Source organism: Phaethon aethereus (genome assembly GCF_964289735.1).
Source record: "Phaethon aethereus genome assembly, chromosome: 2".
Lineage (NCBI taxonomy): Eukaryota > Metazoa > Chordata > Aves > Phaethontiformes > Phaethontidae > Phaethon > Phaethon aethereus.
In genome coordinates, this window is record NC_138582.1 from 161,427,565 (window position 1) to 161,442,082 (window position 14,518).

Consider the following 14,518-nt stretch of genomic DNA (forward strand, 5'->3'; position numbering starts at 1 on the left):
AAGATCCTGTTTGAGTACAAATGCTATTGTTAGCACAGAGTTGGGGTGAGTCAAGTGGCAGGATGTCTAGTGGAATATAATAAATCCGTATCTACGGCACATGGCACGCTAGCCAGAAGACACATCCTTTTAGCAGATATGTGACAGACTACATATTCTTATACCTTTACTTATTATACTTTTGCCAAGTCCAATAAACCATTCCCTCTGAGAATGACTGATATCTAAACATCTGAACAGCTTTCTGACTTTCTGTAGATATATTTTTCTGTCTAAAAAGTTTCTGCACTGTTATACTTTTCACAAAATCTGCTAAAAGCAGGTGTTTGAAATTACACTACTGCAAGGTTGTTCCAAGGTTAGTAATAGCCATTTTGGTCTATTGCTGCCTTATGACATGTGTGATCCTTCAGAGAAAAGGAAGGGGAGATTTTTTCCTTTGTCTCTATATTTAAAAAAAAAAAAAAAAAGAAAATATTTTTTCCCTTTATTAAACAGTCTTGTTTTTAATACTGATAGTTTAACTGACCTATCTAATATATGTGACTCAATTTCGAAGTATTTTTTAAGTCTAATTTTTTTTTCCCTAATATTTTTTCTGTTAAGGTCAGTAGGAAGTAATGAAGGTACAAAGTGACAGAAGACATTCTAATCAAGTGTGAAAAACCCTCTGCTTTTTGTAAAAATTTAAAAAAATTCTTACATTCATACAAAACGCAGTGATGGAGTCAGGTAGCAGTTTCATTTGGGACAGTCTGTACACTTACTCCAACAAGTGTAGGAGGAGTAATTACAAGGAGTACTGTGTTTCCCAAACTTCTGGTGACTGTATATTTGTAACAGACAACAAAATATATCCTGTTTATATATGATACGGATTTTGTCTCAGTGCATCTTAATTTGTACATGCATATATATATAAAAAAAACCACATTAAAAATGTATTACACACCATAAAATAGTAAAATTCCACATAAGTATCTCTAATGGCAAGTCAAACAGAAGCTTTGGTAGAAGAAAATGTTTGAAGGGGTCTTTCGTCATTGCCATGTGGTGGCAAGAGGAGACAATACACTGGTTTCAGTGGCTTCGTTTGAATGCTTGCTACTGCATGGGTTAGGAGCCCTCTTCAGTGTCCTAAAGTTTGCAAGGTTAAAACAAGAAAGCTGTAGTCTTAAAGTTATATTTCTAACTCCCGTCTGAAAAGAAGATTTTGTTGCACTTGATATGTGGAGTTTTCCAGATCATCCTACTGATGGCACTTGGGCTGCATCTGTATTATCAATGAATAGGAAAACAGGAGCCATGGCATTTCAACAGTATGAATGCTTCAGACTGTATTATTTTGTTAGCCTGAGGCAAGAGACTGTGCTCTTAGTACTCGTCTGTGCAGAATGAGTAATCTGAGACAAATGCATAACTACGCCGCATGTGCAATATGTCCAGATACTATGGACTAGCCAGTCTTGCTGTGTGCCACAGGCAGCCAAGTATCTCTCACGGACAATAGACATATGTTAAAAAGTGATAATTTTATTATACTGTCTGGGATTTCACTGCACGTAACTGATTCTAAAAGCATTATAACAATGATGGTGTAACTGTGGCTCTGTTTATCCCTTTAGAGTCAGAATTTTATACTGTAAGGAGTTGGTTTTGCCAGCAGGATTTTCTGTGACCTAGCCAGAATTCTGTGTTTTTGCATGAATTCTATGCACGGGAGTAACTGAAAATATGTATTCCCAGTACGATCTATTTTGGTGTTTTAACACGGCTTGCATTAGCGTGTGTGATAGCTTGAATTTTCTTTCCTCACCAAAGCTGCTTAAACAATACAATGACAGATTTCTGCTTTTATTCTTCGTTAATGTCATCCTTCATCCTCTCTGCCCCACATCAGGGAGGAAGTGTTGTGAGTTTGCTATTTTAATGAAGAGAAATGAGGCATCTATCAACTAGGATTTATACTGGAGAGCACATCAATTCCGTTGCCTTGAGCTTGCTGAGTTTGCATATCCAGGGCCAAGCAGCGCTCTCAATTACTCCCGTGCAACCCCATTAACTTCAGGAGGTTGCGCAGTTCAAAAGTGGCTTTGCAGAATGCAAAGAAGTAGTCGAGCTCCAAAATATTATTTTTGGTTATCGAAAAGGGGATGTGCTTGCAGTCATAATTACACTTTTGAAAGGTTAGGGTAAGTCATCGTATAGTAATTTCATTGAGTATTTTTCTGTAGATGTGCCTAGCAGAACAGCCAGCCTCCCAAAAATCACTGCAGTGAGGGGGAAAACACTTCCAGCCCCGGAAACATATTGTAAATCATATGTCTTTAGTAGACTGTATCCTGTGATTACTCTTAACCGTAGACTGTTTTTTCCTCTTTCTCTCTCTAGGAGCTATGCCGCCAGCGCATGGCAGTGAAAACATCTGATCGCCCAGAGCCCCTGCGTGCTTCTCGAATAAACAGCATTTCTTCACAATTCAGCGATGGGCCCATTCCCAGCCCCTCTGCCCGGAGCAGCACATCGTCCTGGTGTGAGGAGCCAGTCCAGTCCAACATGGACATCTCCACTGGCCACATGATCTTGGTAAGGCCTTTTTGTCTTCACGGCACTAGAAATGTCATCAGAATTTAACCTGCTCGCCTTTTGAAAAGAGTTAACTTTCAAAGAAAGAGAAGCTGTCTTTTCACAGGTAAAAAATATTCCTGAGCTTTGTTGGTAGTCTTAGCCTTGTATAATTAAAACTAAAGGGATTTTTATTTCCATTTGTTTTTCGTTACATTGGTTTTTTCATCTATGGGGAGCATTGTTTCATCTCAGACATACGTACTGTTTGCATGCTGGCTTTAGAAAAGATAAGCCCTGTGTTGTCCTTTTGTCCTATTAATTTATGTTTACCTCAGCTTGGACAACTCAAGAAAACTGCTACATTTATGATCAGCTTGCTGCTTTTTCTCGTACATCTTTAGTTTGCGGAGGTATCTGAGCTGAGAAGGCAACAGAATATTAGTGATACAGAGCAATTTATTTTCCATTACCCTTAGAAGAGAAAAGGGATATGAATTTTGAGCCTTGCCTGAATTTTCTTGTCTTTGGCTGGATTTCTTCCAAGCTGGATCTCTTCTGTGTTTGAAATGATCCAAATATATTATATTAATGGAGTCTGCATTGAAAAACTTGGGTTACTTCCAAACATGGCTTGTGACCACTACCAGCACAGAAGACGGACACATGGAGATCTGTGTAAGAAATGGCTTTAGCAGCCCAAGACAGATGCAGTCGAGTGATTCGGAGTGGATGCAGGTTGTTCCTGTCTCTCTGGTAGTGTCCTGCTGGGAGAGCTGTAAAGTAATCCCCCAGTTTTTGTGCCTTATTTTCCTCCTTTGTAGAGTGCATTGAAATTAGCTGAGTAGTAGTATGGTGATGGTGAAAATGATGAGTCAGGTGTTATTTTGCTTTCCGTATTTGATTTCTGCTATTTTTTAGTATGGTTGATCTGAAGTAAAAACCTTTCCAGTCGGTAGTGCTGCCGTGCTTTTGGGAACTTCCCTGTCGATTTATATATGTGCTGCTGATAAAACTCAGAAGAAAACATCTCTCCACCATGCCATACTTTTGGGTTATAATTTTTCAACTTCTTTCTCTCCTTTTCTGCACTTACATTTGAATGTACCGTCTTCTCAGATATTTTTCAAGTCTTTATAAACCACCTCACCTAATGGAGAAAGGAATGAAGGCAGGCAAAACCCAGAGAGCTAATTTGATCTCAGCCAAGTTACTGACCTCCTTCAGCCTTGATCAGGTCAGCTATAAAACTGAGCAAAAGCAGGACAGGTTTGTAAACCAGACGCTTCATCGGAGTATGTCATCCTGAGTAAATATTTCTTCCCCTGCCTGTTACCCCAAAGAAAGGAATTACGTTAAAAAAGTATTATGTTAAAATCTGGTGTACAAGTGCAGTTGGGAAGGGTTGCTCCCATGACAGAAAAACATTTGTTACAGTTTTTACTGTTCTACTTTTGCCTAACAAGAATTAAAATTCTCTTCATTTCCTTTCATAGTTAACTGAAATGCTGGAACGACCTCAATTGCCCAACCTCAAAATAAGTACAAATTCCTGTGTAACGTTCTAAGGCAATATATTTGTATGGAAATAAGAGCGAAATTTCCTATGTAGTTGGAAATATGTGTTTAATATTTGCTAACAGCTTCAACTACTTTAAACTGAGCAAATTTGTTTTCAATTATGTTATTGGGAAAAATTAAAAATCAGAAAATCAAGATTAAAAGAGAGAAAGTTGCATATGGGAACCACTTCTTCTGGCTCTGGGAATTTCTGCAGAATTGCAAGAAAGAATTGTCTTCATATGGCGATAAATAAACTTTAAAAAATGGTCAGATTGGTCAAGATCGCTGTTACGGTGTTCAGTGTCCATAATTCAGTCAATCCTCTTTAACCCCGAATGAACTCATACATATGTTAGCTATCTAACAGCATGTGTTACATCTTAGATGGTGAGGGTTCAAAGAAGGGTAAAAGAAATGCTATAGTGTCTTGAGAGTACAAACCACACAGAGAGAGTAAAAATAGTTAATTTGTTTAGTCTAAACTGAACAAACAAAAATCAGTGATTCAGGGGAATCTGTGTAGCTGCTTTGAAATACAGGATGGGGAAAAATTGTTCTTAATGGATGCAGATGATATGATTACGAAGAAACTATGGTTTAGAATCGAAAGGATGCATTTAGCCTGGGTATCAGGGCAAGCCTAATAGGAGGGTCAGGCAGGCAGCGAGGATATTTACTTAAGGGAAGTAGTTAAACCATAAATTCAAGATTTGCAGAAGGCAAAGGTTGGGTTGGGTTTACATGAGAAGATCAGCATCGCTCAGCTACAGCACTGAGGCAGATGATTGGACTTGGTCAGAAGTGCTTGTGTCTTGTGGGTCACACTGAAACCAGAGGGCTCACCCAGTTTATGTTTTACTCAAAAATAAATGCACGTATCTGTAATACCTTATTTGCCTGAACTTCTCTCCCTCTGGAGATGCAGTGGCTCATTGGACCTCAGCAACAGAAAAGGCTTGCGGAGGTGAGCTGTTCCTCCCCTTGCCCTGCAGCTGCAACTGGAGGAGAGCGAGGGGCCACTTTGCAACTCTTACAGCATTCGATTCAAGTTTTCCAGTTCTTCCTATTTCCTGCTGCCACAATCCCCTTATCTTTTAAATTTTGTAAATATTTTCGGTGAAAAATATCTCGGTGCCTAAGAAAAGCAACAAGAAATATTAGCAAGGGGCCTAGTAGGAATGGCAAATACCATCTGCTTTGCAGGGTAAATGCACTTACAGCTCTGTAAATGTGTTTTTCGGCTCCACCGTGCACGGTGAAGTAGCAGTTAGCTGAGCTAGGGCTCCTCTTTATTGTTCATAGGTGCCAGAACCTCCCCAGAGAAAACAAAACAATGGATTACTGTATAAAGTGGCAGCAGGAAATACTTTATTTTGATTTATAAACAGAATAAGTCTTTAATGAAAGTAGCTTAGAAGAAATGTGTCTGCGACTGCTGAATGACTCCATATAATCTTGTTCAGAGGTAGCGTTGGTCAGAAACATTTCTGTAAAGCTGTTTAATTTGCTGGAAAATGCTAGCAGGTCACACCTGAAGTGATGTCCAAGCCACCTCAGCTTTGGTTTTGCTGGAGTTTGTGGTTGGCCGCGGGGAGTGTTTTCTTGGAGGACTTGCTGCTTGTGGTTAGCCCATCATTTATAGTACTTGAGGTCTGGAGAAACCAGGAATCTTCCAGATCCATGTGGCTGTGGGGCAGTCTCCTCACCTAGACTAAAACCAGTCTTTCAAAGAGAAAAATCCTGCATTTCTGCCACTTCCCAGCAAAGGCAACGTCTCCGCAGTGCTGACAGTAGCATGAGGTAGTTTGTACTGTTGGCAGGAGGAAGCAGTGGGGACTCAGGAGGCCCAGAAGGACAGTGATAACAACATTCAGAGCTTTTTTTTTTTTACTTTTTCACATTCTTTTTCATCACATTTATAGCAGGAGGATGGCCCATATGGCACTTTTTGATTCTGTCTGTCTAAAAGATCCAAGCGCTTTGGAAAGTGTAATTAGAGGAGCATGTTTTATGCAGTCGTGTTTGTAGCGCTTTCAGCATGAGCAACAACAAAGAAGTGTCCTCATTTCAGTCACCGTTGGTTTTGCAAGAAAACAATGGTTTTTTGGAAGGTCATAGCAAGGGAAAAAGTAGGAACTTGGAAGCAGATTTCCATCCACTTTATTCACATGTGTACCTCTATATTTCAAGGGCCAAGAGAAGTCCTAATAAAGTGCAATGTATCCCTTTGCAGTCCAGCAAGAGAACCGGGGAGGTTTGAAGGCATCTAGGAGAGATTTAGTCTCCCTGACTTGGGCTTCTAACTTACACGTACTTTTTAGGCACTTAATGAAGGGATGGTGTTGACTCGAGTCCATAAACTTCACTCGAGTTGGTGAAGTGAGTGGGTGGCTATGAAGGTCTCCAGACGAGTAGGCAGAGGGAGGATTTCTCCTGGGCGGCCTCCTGTTGTGCCTGCACCATCCCATTGACAGCTGCAGCATAGATGAAGGAGTCTCTTCTGTTCATGCTGAAGCACAAGTTCAGCACGTAAGTTGGGTAGGTTGGATCCCACATCTGCTTTGTGTTGTTGCCATGCTTGTATGGTTAAAATAATTACAATCTTTTATGGATGTTTAAATGAAGAACAGTACTGCAAGAAGGAAGCGTATGCTTTTGCTGATAGCATTTTGAGGTTGTTACCCGAATACCATAAATGAGAGGGAATTTGCAGAAGCAGAAGTGATTTTTTGCGTTTGGGTTTTTTTTTTCCTTGTAAAAACAGATGTGCAAAATTTGAGGCATTATACATAAATTAGAATTTCAGAAAGTGTGAATTTCCAAAAGATCCTCTTCGGTACTTCTTTAAGCTGGAAGTCTGAGGAGTCTTCTTCCTGAGGGTATGAAACCGCTGCATGTATTGGAAATAATAGTAGTCTGTGATAGTTTGTGCATACTGTACTTTTCAGAAGGTGAAGAGAGTTTCATAATTGGTCTGAACGAGGCAGTGGGAGCAAATGAACTACAGACTAGGGCCTCACGTGTGCGAGGTGTAAGCCCACATGTTCCCCTTGTCTTTGGCAATTTGCCTGTAAAATCAAAAGGACTTTCCCCATTGAGAAGTGCAGGATGGCCTCATATGAGAACATTTTTTCAAAAGAAAGCTCTGGGACAGGTTGTGTCCCAGAAGGTGAGCACCTGTGAGCACCTCCTGGGAACCCAACCTGAACTAGGGGCACATGGGGTGGAGACCTGTTGCTGGGAAATCAGTCAAACCAAGATGTTGAACTTTGCATCTGATTTAGTTTTGGTGATGAATCAGTAGCAGGATTGCTGTGGGACCGAGAAAGGTAACAAGGAAGGCACAGTTTCCATGGTTAAACCTGGGTTTGTTGGATAACATTGGTATCCTGTAGTCACTGCATAGTAACTTTTTGATGGTTTGTAAGCAATTTTTCCTCACTCTCATTTTTTAAAATAAACTGTTTGAAATGGACTCTTTGGGGTATCTGTGATAGTTTTTCTTTTAATTGAATGTAGGAGAGGGTAGAATTGAGTGATAGAAGACACGTTCCAACAAGAAAAAATCTTTAAGTCCTCCACCACATTTTGCTGAAATTTGTTGATTTTCTTCTCCAAGCTGCAATAAAAGCATAAGCAAAAGGCATCTAAACACACTTTTCTGTATAAATAGAGAAGCTCCAGCATGTGAAGACCAATAGCACTGTGGTAGATGCAGGTGTACTTTTCACCTTGACCTTAATCCATATACACACAAAACATTTCCTGAGTGGAGAAGCGTGATGCATGGTACGAATGCAGTGCGCTGCCCAGGAACACATGCCGCAGAAGTGATTAATGTTGGCAGGGACAAAGGTGAGGGCTACAGGTACAGAAAACAAGGTCTTTGTCACAATTATAGGGTGTTTGAGTATTTAGTGGGTTTTACATTTTTTTCGTTTTCCACCATTTCCTTCTACCCCTATTAATTTCTCTTTAGTTCTTTATGAATTTTGAGAATATACATACTCTATTTTTAAAAAATCTTACAGCTGAGAAAACGAAGAAAAAATCCTCCCTCACATGGGAAGGGAAACAAGTCAGTGGCAAAGTCTAGCTAAAAGCAAAAACTCCTTACACATGTGCTACGTGGATCTTAATCCCGACTTATCTTTCACTTGTGCCAATATAAATAGTTGTCTCACAAAATAGAAGTCACACAAAATAGAAGTCCCAAGAAGGCTTTGGCCCTAAAGGCCATTTCATCACAAACAGTCAGACGAGAGGAGTCACAAGGGAAAAGGCTGTTGTGTGTATTGCATTACTCAGTGACAAGATAGCCAATATCCCAAAAAGACATAAACACTGTGGATGGGAAAATCTTTACCCCTCTTTCCCTGAGCTGTCATGCTTTTAGGGACAAGTGGAGCTGGTTGCCTCCTGAAAGACCTTTTGCTGATGAAATGGTGTTTATCTCTTCATTTTAGGGGTGTTTTTTCCTCCATAAATGTTTAAGTTATTTTGAAACATTTGCCTCTGTTTGTTTAAAGCCAAGACTTGAGATATAGGAACAAAGAAAAGCTGCAAAAAATGTACAAAAAATCTCGTTGCATACAAAACCAGCTCTACTAATAGAGCCATAAATCTAATAAATGGATGTATGTACTACATAGATTTCATCAATAAAACTCAGAAAAAATATGCATGAACAGGTTACCCTTTGATTCTTGCACTTTTATTTGTTTCATGTTTAGTTGCCTCCCTTTTTTCTATATTAATCTTTTTGAATGGGCCTTAGGAAATAACAACAATTACAGAGTCAGTATTAAATCAAGAGAAACATTCCTCTTGAATATGGTATGAAATTATTTTCAAAATCTTTTTTTTTTCATAAATTCTTCCCTGTCGGTTGTTTTCCCCAAATGTATTCACGATTAGAAATAACTTGCCAAATTTCTGTGACTGTATCTTGGTCTGTTGCTTGACTGTGAGGTGTTTATTCCAGCTGCTTTGGTTGAACACTTTTAGCCACCTTATATCATTCCCTACGGCTTTTAGTAGAAAGATGAAGAAAACATTTCTATTAATAATCTAGAGTGCTAATTTTAAAAGCGTTACATTGGGAGAAATATTGGATACAAACTAACTTATGCAACTATGTGCACAAAGTAAAAAGAAAGTATCATTGCCATGGCTGAAACAAAATGTGGTGGCAACCTGAAATTTTTTCTGTTTCTTCCAGCTTTTTTTTTCCATTTCTTGAGAACATCCAGGTAATGTCAAGGCAAGACCAGTACCAGTTGTAGCAAGTAGCAAGAGGTGATAGGAGGTCATTTAATGAAAAAGATCTGGGTTTTGATACTTCAGACTGAAGACAAGGGATGTCTGGAGCACAAGTCTAATGAGGAGAGGCTGAGGGAAATGGCATTGTTTAGCCTGGAGAAATGGAGCCTCAGGGGAGACCTTCCTGCTCTCTACAACTACCTGAAAGGAGGTTGTAGCAAAGTGGGTGTCGGTCTGTTCTCCCAGGTGACAAGTGATAGGACGAGGAGATGGCCTTAAGTTGCGCCAGGGGAGCTTTAGACTGGTTGTTAGGAAAAATGTCTTCGCCAGAAGGGTTGTCAAGCATTGGAACAGGCTGCCCAGGGAAGTGGTAGAGTTACCATCCCTGGAGGTAGTTAAAAGACATGATACTTAGGGACACGGTTTAGTGGTGGACTTGGCAGTGTTAGGTTAATGGTTGGACTTGATGGTCTTAAAGGTCCTTTCCAACCTAAATGATCTATGATTCTGTGATGTTGCTGGGTAGTCAGCTACTTCTGAGAGTCTCATTAGTGGCAGAAACCAGAGATGAGCACTCATCCAGGAGGCTACTGGTCTTGTCTTTTGGTTCCAAATGCATCCTAAGTAAGGAAGTGCTCTTCTCTGTATTTGTCCTATTGTGCATGCTCACATCATGCAGTAAGTCATTGATAACTCATTGTAGCAGATGTAGCAGTTAACCATGTTTTGGATCTCACAGGTGGAAATGCCTATTTAGAAGAAGGGTACTAAAAAGAGGTTGGTTCAGGAAGACTTCTCAGGCAGGAGGTCGAAGATGATAATACACATTATAGAGTATTTCTGAGCTGGTGGCAGAGTTCAGATGTGAGAAGAGGGTGAGTTTTGACTCACTGTGAGTCACTCACAATCACTGTGATAAAGAAATGGCTCATGCAGGTTGCAAGATACGGTGCACCGCTAAGATCAAATGACGTGGTAAATGGGACTACAACTTCAGAGCTTCTGAAAATACGTAACAGTTCAAGGTGAAACTGTGACTTGCTTCATGGTACTTACAAAGAGGAGACATCATACTGGCACTGTGTTTTTACACTGTTGTACCAGTTGCAGTTTAAGACACCCAGGAGAACTCCAGCAGTATTTTGCAGATCTCCTTCTCTTCAAGTGGGCTATGTTAGCAGAAGTTATTGGAAGTGCTCTGGTTAAGTTGCTATTGGCAATGAAGACAACTTAATCCCTCAACTTAATTCAGCAAAGTCTGTTTATGCTCATCTTCAGAGCAAGATTAAAAAAAATTCTACTTCGCTTTCTGAAACTCTGTCTGGGATTAGGCCTTAACTTGGCAGTGTTTTGTGAGTAAGGTATTAAAATTTGGGTGGTATTTGGAAAGTGTAATGTGTAGGACACAGATGAAATGCTCTTGTGATCAAATGTGATCCTGTGATCAAAATCCTGTGAAATGCTCCTGTGATCAAAAACGATCAAATTTTGCATATGCACCCACGACGCAGCTGTGGAAGCATTTTTAAATAAGGAGATAAACATTCAAATGATCTGTGAAGTTCACTTGTGGATGACATAGTATTTGTTGTTCCATAAAGGAGAACTATGTTACTTTTTGGTCAAAACCAGATAAAGTGAAAGTCTACTACCCTCAGATATTCCATCCTCTCCCAGCATATCTTTATAAAAATACACACTTTTGCTATCAATTTCTGTCTTTTATATAACTCTTCCTTTGTTTCAGGCTAGAGTAATATCTTTGCAATTTTTCTAGCTGGTAGCTCTCCCTCAATGCTGTCGTGTGTCCCCCATCCTCGTGTGCCAGTGCTGCTTTAGGTTGCCCAGCTGGCTGGGAATACCCTGTTCACAGCTGGGGAGAATTCCGAGTTGCCTCTTGTTTCGTGCTGCTTGCTGTACCATTGCGTTGCACTAAGGATAGAAGGGAGGGTGACAAACTGCTCACAAGTATCACCTCCTTCAAGCATGACCTTTTACTGCTCTGGGGATTATTCTCTGCCCTTTTCTTTTTGGAAGGGCTATGAGGGCTGGCGTCCAGGTCCTGAAAGGTTTCTGTCCTCAGGCTGGCTAGTAGTAAATCCATTAATGTCTGTTGAAGATGGTTGGTTTCTGGGTTTGATGTGTCTTTAAAAAAACATTTCTCTGACTGTGTATCACAGCTGCGTTATTTTTAAGATGAATTATGTAAAGGTTTGCCTCCTTCTGACCAGGCTGTTTGTACTATCTAAAATATTCCCATGAACGTCCAGTAACCCTGCTGCACGTAGCAACTACATTCTAGTGGCTGTTAGAGTGTAGTGAATTGAAACATGTTTCTGTACCTACTTCATTAAATAAGTGCATGCGTGACACACTTTAAAGAAAATCGATGAAAAATGACGATGTCTCCTTATTGGATACGTTATATTTATAATCTGAGCATTGAAGAGAGACTGGGAATTATAAAGTTGTTTAAGAATTTTTGTTTTAAAATTAAAAAACTTGAGAAAACAAATACAGTCAGTTATTTAGTACTGACTACTTCTTACATTTTTTTCATATTTAATTTAAGTGGACTTTAGCTGGTTGCAAATAAAAATACTAAAGAACTAGCAAAGCATGCCATGATTTGTGTTCTTGCTGTCATCCAAATTCACAGAAAGAAAGAAACATATTAAAGAAATTTGATAAGACCAGGTGGTCCGAGTGAATAATTTCCCTTTCATTAACATATTCACCTTACTAACTCTGTAATTAATTGTACATAGCTAAGGAAAGCTATGGAAATTGCATTTTGAGATGTATCAAAGCTGACTTTATGCTTCAGACTTCCATGCAATTTACTGTTAATGAAGCAAGAGATGGAGGCCCCAAATCTATAATTATTACTTACTATTTGAATGACAAGTAAAGAATTTTATCAGCACAGTTTCAAATGAAAGGGGATTAGCAGCTAATGTTGAAATTGTTAATCTTTCTTATTAAAATTAAAATTAAAATAATTTTTGACGAGAGTGTTTAGCCTGAAAGAGGTTTCTGGAACATCATTTACCATTAAAACAGTTATTTTCTGAAGCTCAGTATGAATTTGTCTACGTTTGACAGCAGGGTGCAAATATTTTTTAAATGAATGAATATTTTATGGGAGCTACGGCTGTTCATGTGTGAGCTGATGCCGAGCTGCTTGCTGTGTGCATATTCCTGCAATATGTAGCAGGATGGTAGTTCAATATCCATCTTACCAAAGTGAAGATATCTACTGAGATAACAGCGGAAAAAAGCTACAGCAGAAAAATCTGAGACCTGAAATTGCACCCACAGCTGTATCTGCACCCGACTGATAGCAGGTGGGAGCCCTGTCAGAAACGGGCCCTAGGTCTTGGTGATAGTTCCATGACACAGAAAAAAAATATAATTATGTTTGGAAACAATGTTACAGGCCTTCTTACCCTTTAAATGGTGATATATTGTCAGTTTTCATGTGTATTTATTAGGGTCATGTACCTTAAAGTGAGTATTCAGTGGTGGGTGCTTTATACCCACGTGTGTGCTTGTGTACAAATGCCGCGTACAGCAATGGTATTCTCATATAAGTATAGATAAATAGTTGTGAGCAGAGATATAATATACGCGTCTTTTAAGTGTTAATGAAAAACTACTTGGCATTTTAAATTTTAAAACTTTTCCTTGTAACATTTTCAATTTTCACCTCTTACAAGAGTGTTCAAATGAAGCTGACAACATTGTTTTCGCTCCTCGGGATGAGGAAATTGTGAATATATAGTGACATAAACGGTGAAAAGCAGAGCAGTGCTAATTTACAAAATTTAATTTGCAGTGGTCTCAGCCACATAAGTACTGGAGGGGATGTATGTTAAAGAACACTATTAATTTGCCTGTGTCCCATTACAGAAAAAAGCTAATGTAAGAGATGTCGTATGTCTTTGCCAGTGACAAGTCTTACCAGCGGGATAGATAGAGATAATTTAAATGTTTTGATTAAGACATTATTTGCATGAGTAGATGGACTTTGTATAAAGATACTATCAACACAGCAGACCCCCAAGTTCCCGCTCCCCCGTGAGATTACTGTAAGCTTTTCCTCTGTGTAGGCTTGTGGGTGCTTTGGTGGGTTCACTTGGGAAATTACAGGCTACGGATCTACTCTTGTATCTATAGTCCTGCAAATGTTCCTCCGCAACAGTCGTGCAGACAGAGTGGTGGTGTACCAGAAAGTGCCATAGCCTGTATATTCGCTTCATTCTTTAGACAAAACCAAAGAGTTCTTAGCTTAAACGTAGCAGTTGTTAAATAACATACCCTGACAATACCTGAAGAAATGGTGTCATTATAAAAGCATGTTTTGTACGTATTATAATTATGTGTTAGGTCAAAGACATCAAGGGTTCTTAATCTGTAAGGATCAGAACAGATCCCATCGGTAAGAGACCATGCCAGTGTGGTAGGCTGGTGTAGTGAAAAGGTAGAATTTGTAAGGGTAAAACTAATGCAGAATCTGAAACCAAAGCTTTTCTAAATGCAGAAGTATTTCTGATGCAGGTATTTATCTACTGCTTTAGTAGGAAGGCGCCCAGAAGAGTTGTTTTTTTAGCTACGGCAACCACACAGAAGCAGGAACGTAAAATCCCTAAGGCAGGGCTGGCTCATAGCCGGGGGGATGCCCTGCTACTGCGCGGGGGGCATGTCTGATACCTGCCTGAGAAAAGTGCTTTCTTCTTTCCTCATTGCCTCCTTTCACCTATTGCTGTCTTTGTTTGCATTAGACCAGTTTGACTGAAAGCATTATAATAGTGTCTAATTACTATTAACGTAGTGAATACACTAATGGTGCCTAATATGTTATTTCTTCTGGGAGTGCAAAAATTATGTTTATGTCATTTAAAGTTCTGCTGGAATCAAGAAAACTCTGCAGTATCTGAGAGTGTGCACCAGCCTTTGACTTACTATACACGTGTCCTCACAACTGAATTTTGAGACACTTTGTCCTTCAGGTAGGATTCTGGGGCCTGATATAAGAAATTTTGATTAAAGTCACTGGGAGCCTTTCAACTCACTTCAGTAACCAAAATAATAATAAGCCAACTCTTACATAGCACTTTTGATCAGT

The 14,518-nt window shown here is 39.5% G+C and overlaps 1 protein-coding gene across 1 annotated transcript in view; it reads left to right on the plus strand.

Annotated features, from left to right (window-relative positions):
- Window positions 1–14,518, plus strand: part of PTPRN2 (protein tyrosine phosphatase receptor type N2) — a gene marked incomplete at its 3' end in the record, with an annotated part of 669,211 nt that overhangs the window by 579,862 nt on the left and 74,831 nt on the right. Inside the window, exon 14 of the mRNA XM_081996867.1 lies at window positions 2,392–2,586. Within this exon, the coding sequence (XP_081852993.1) occupies window positions 2,392–2,586 (195 nt within the window). The remainder of the gene's footprint in view (window positions 1–2,391; window positions 2,587–14,518) is intronic.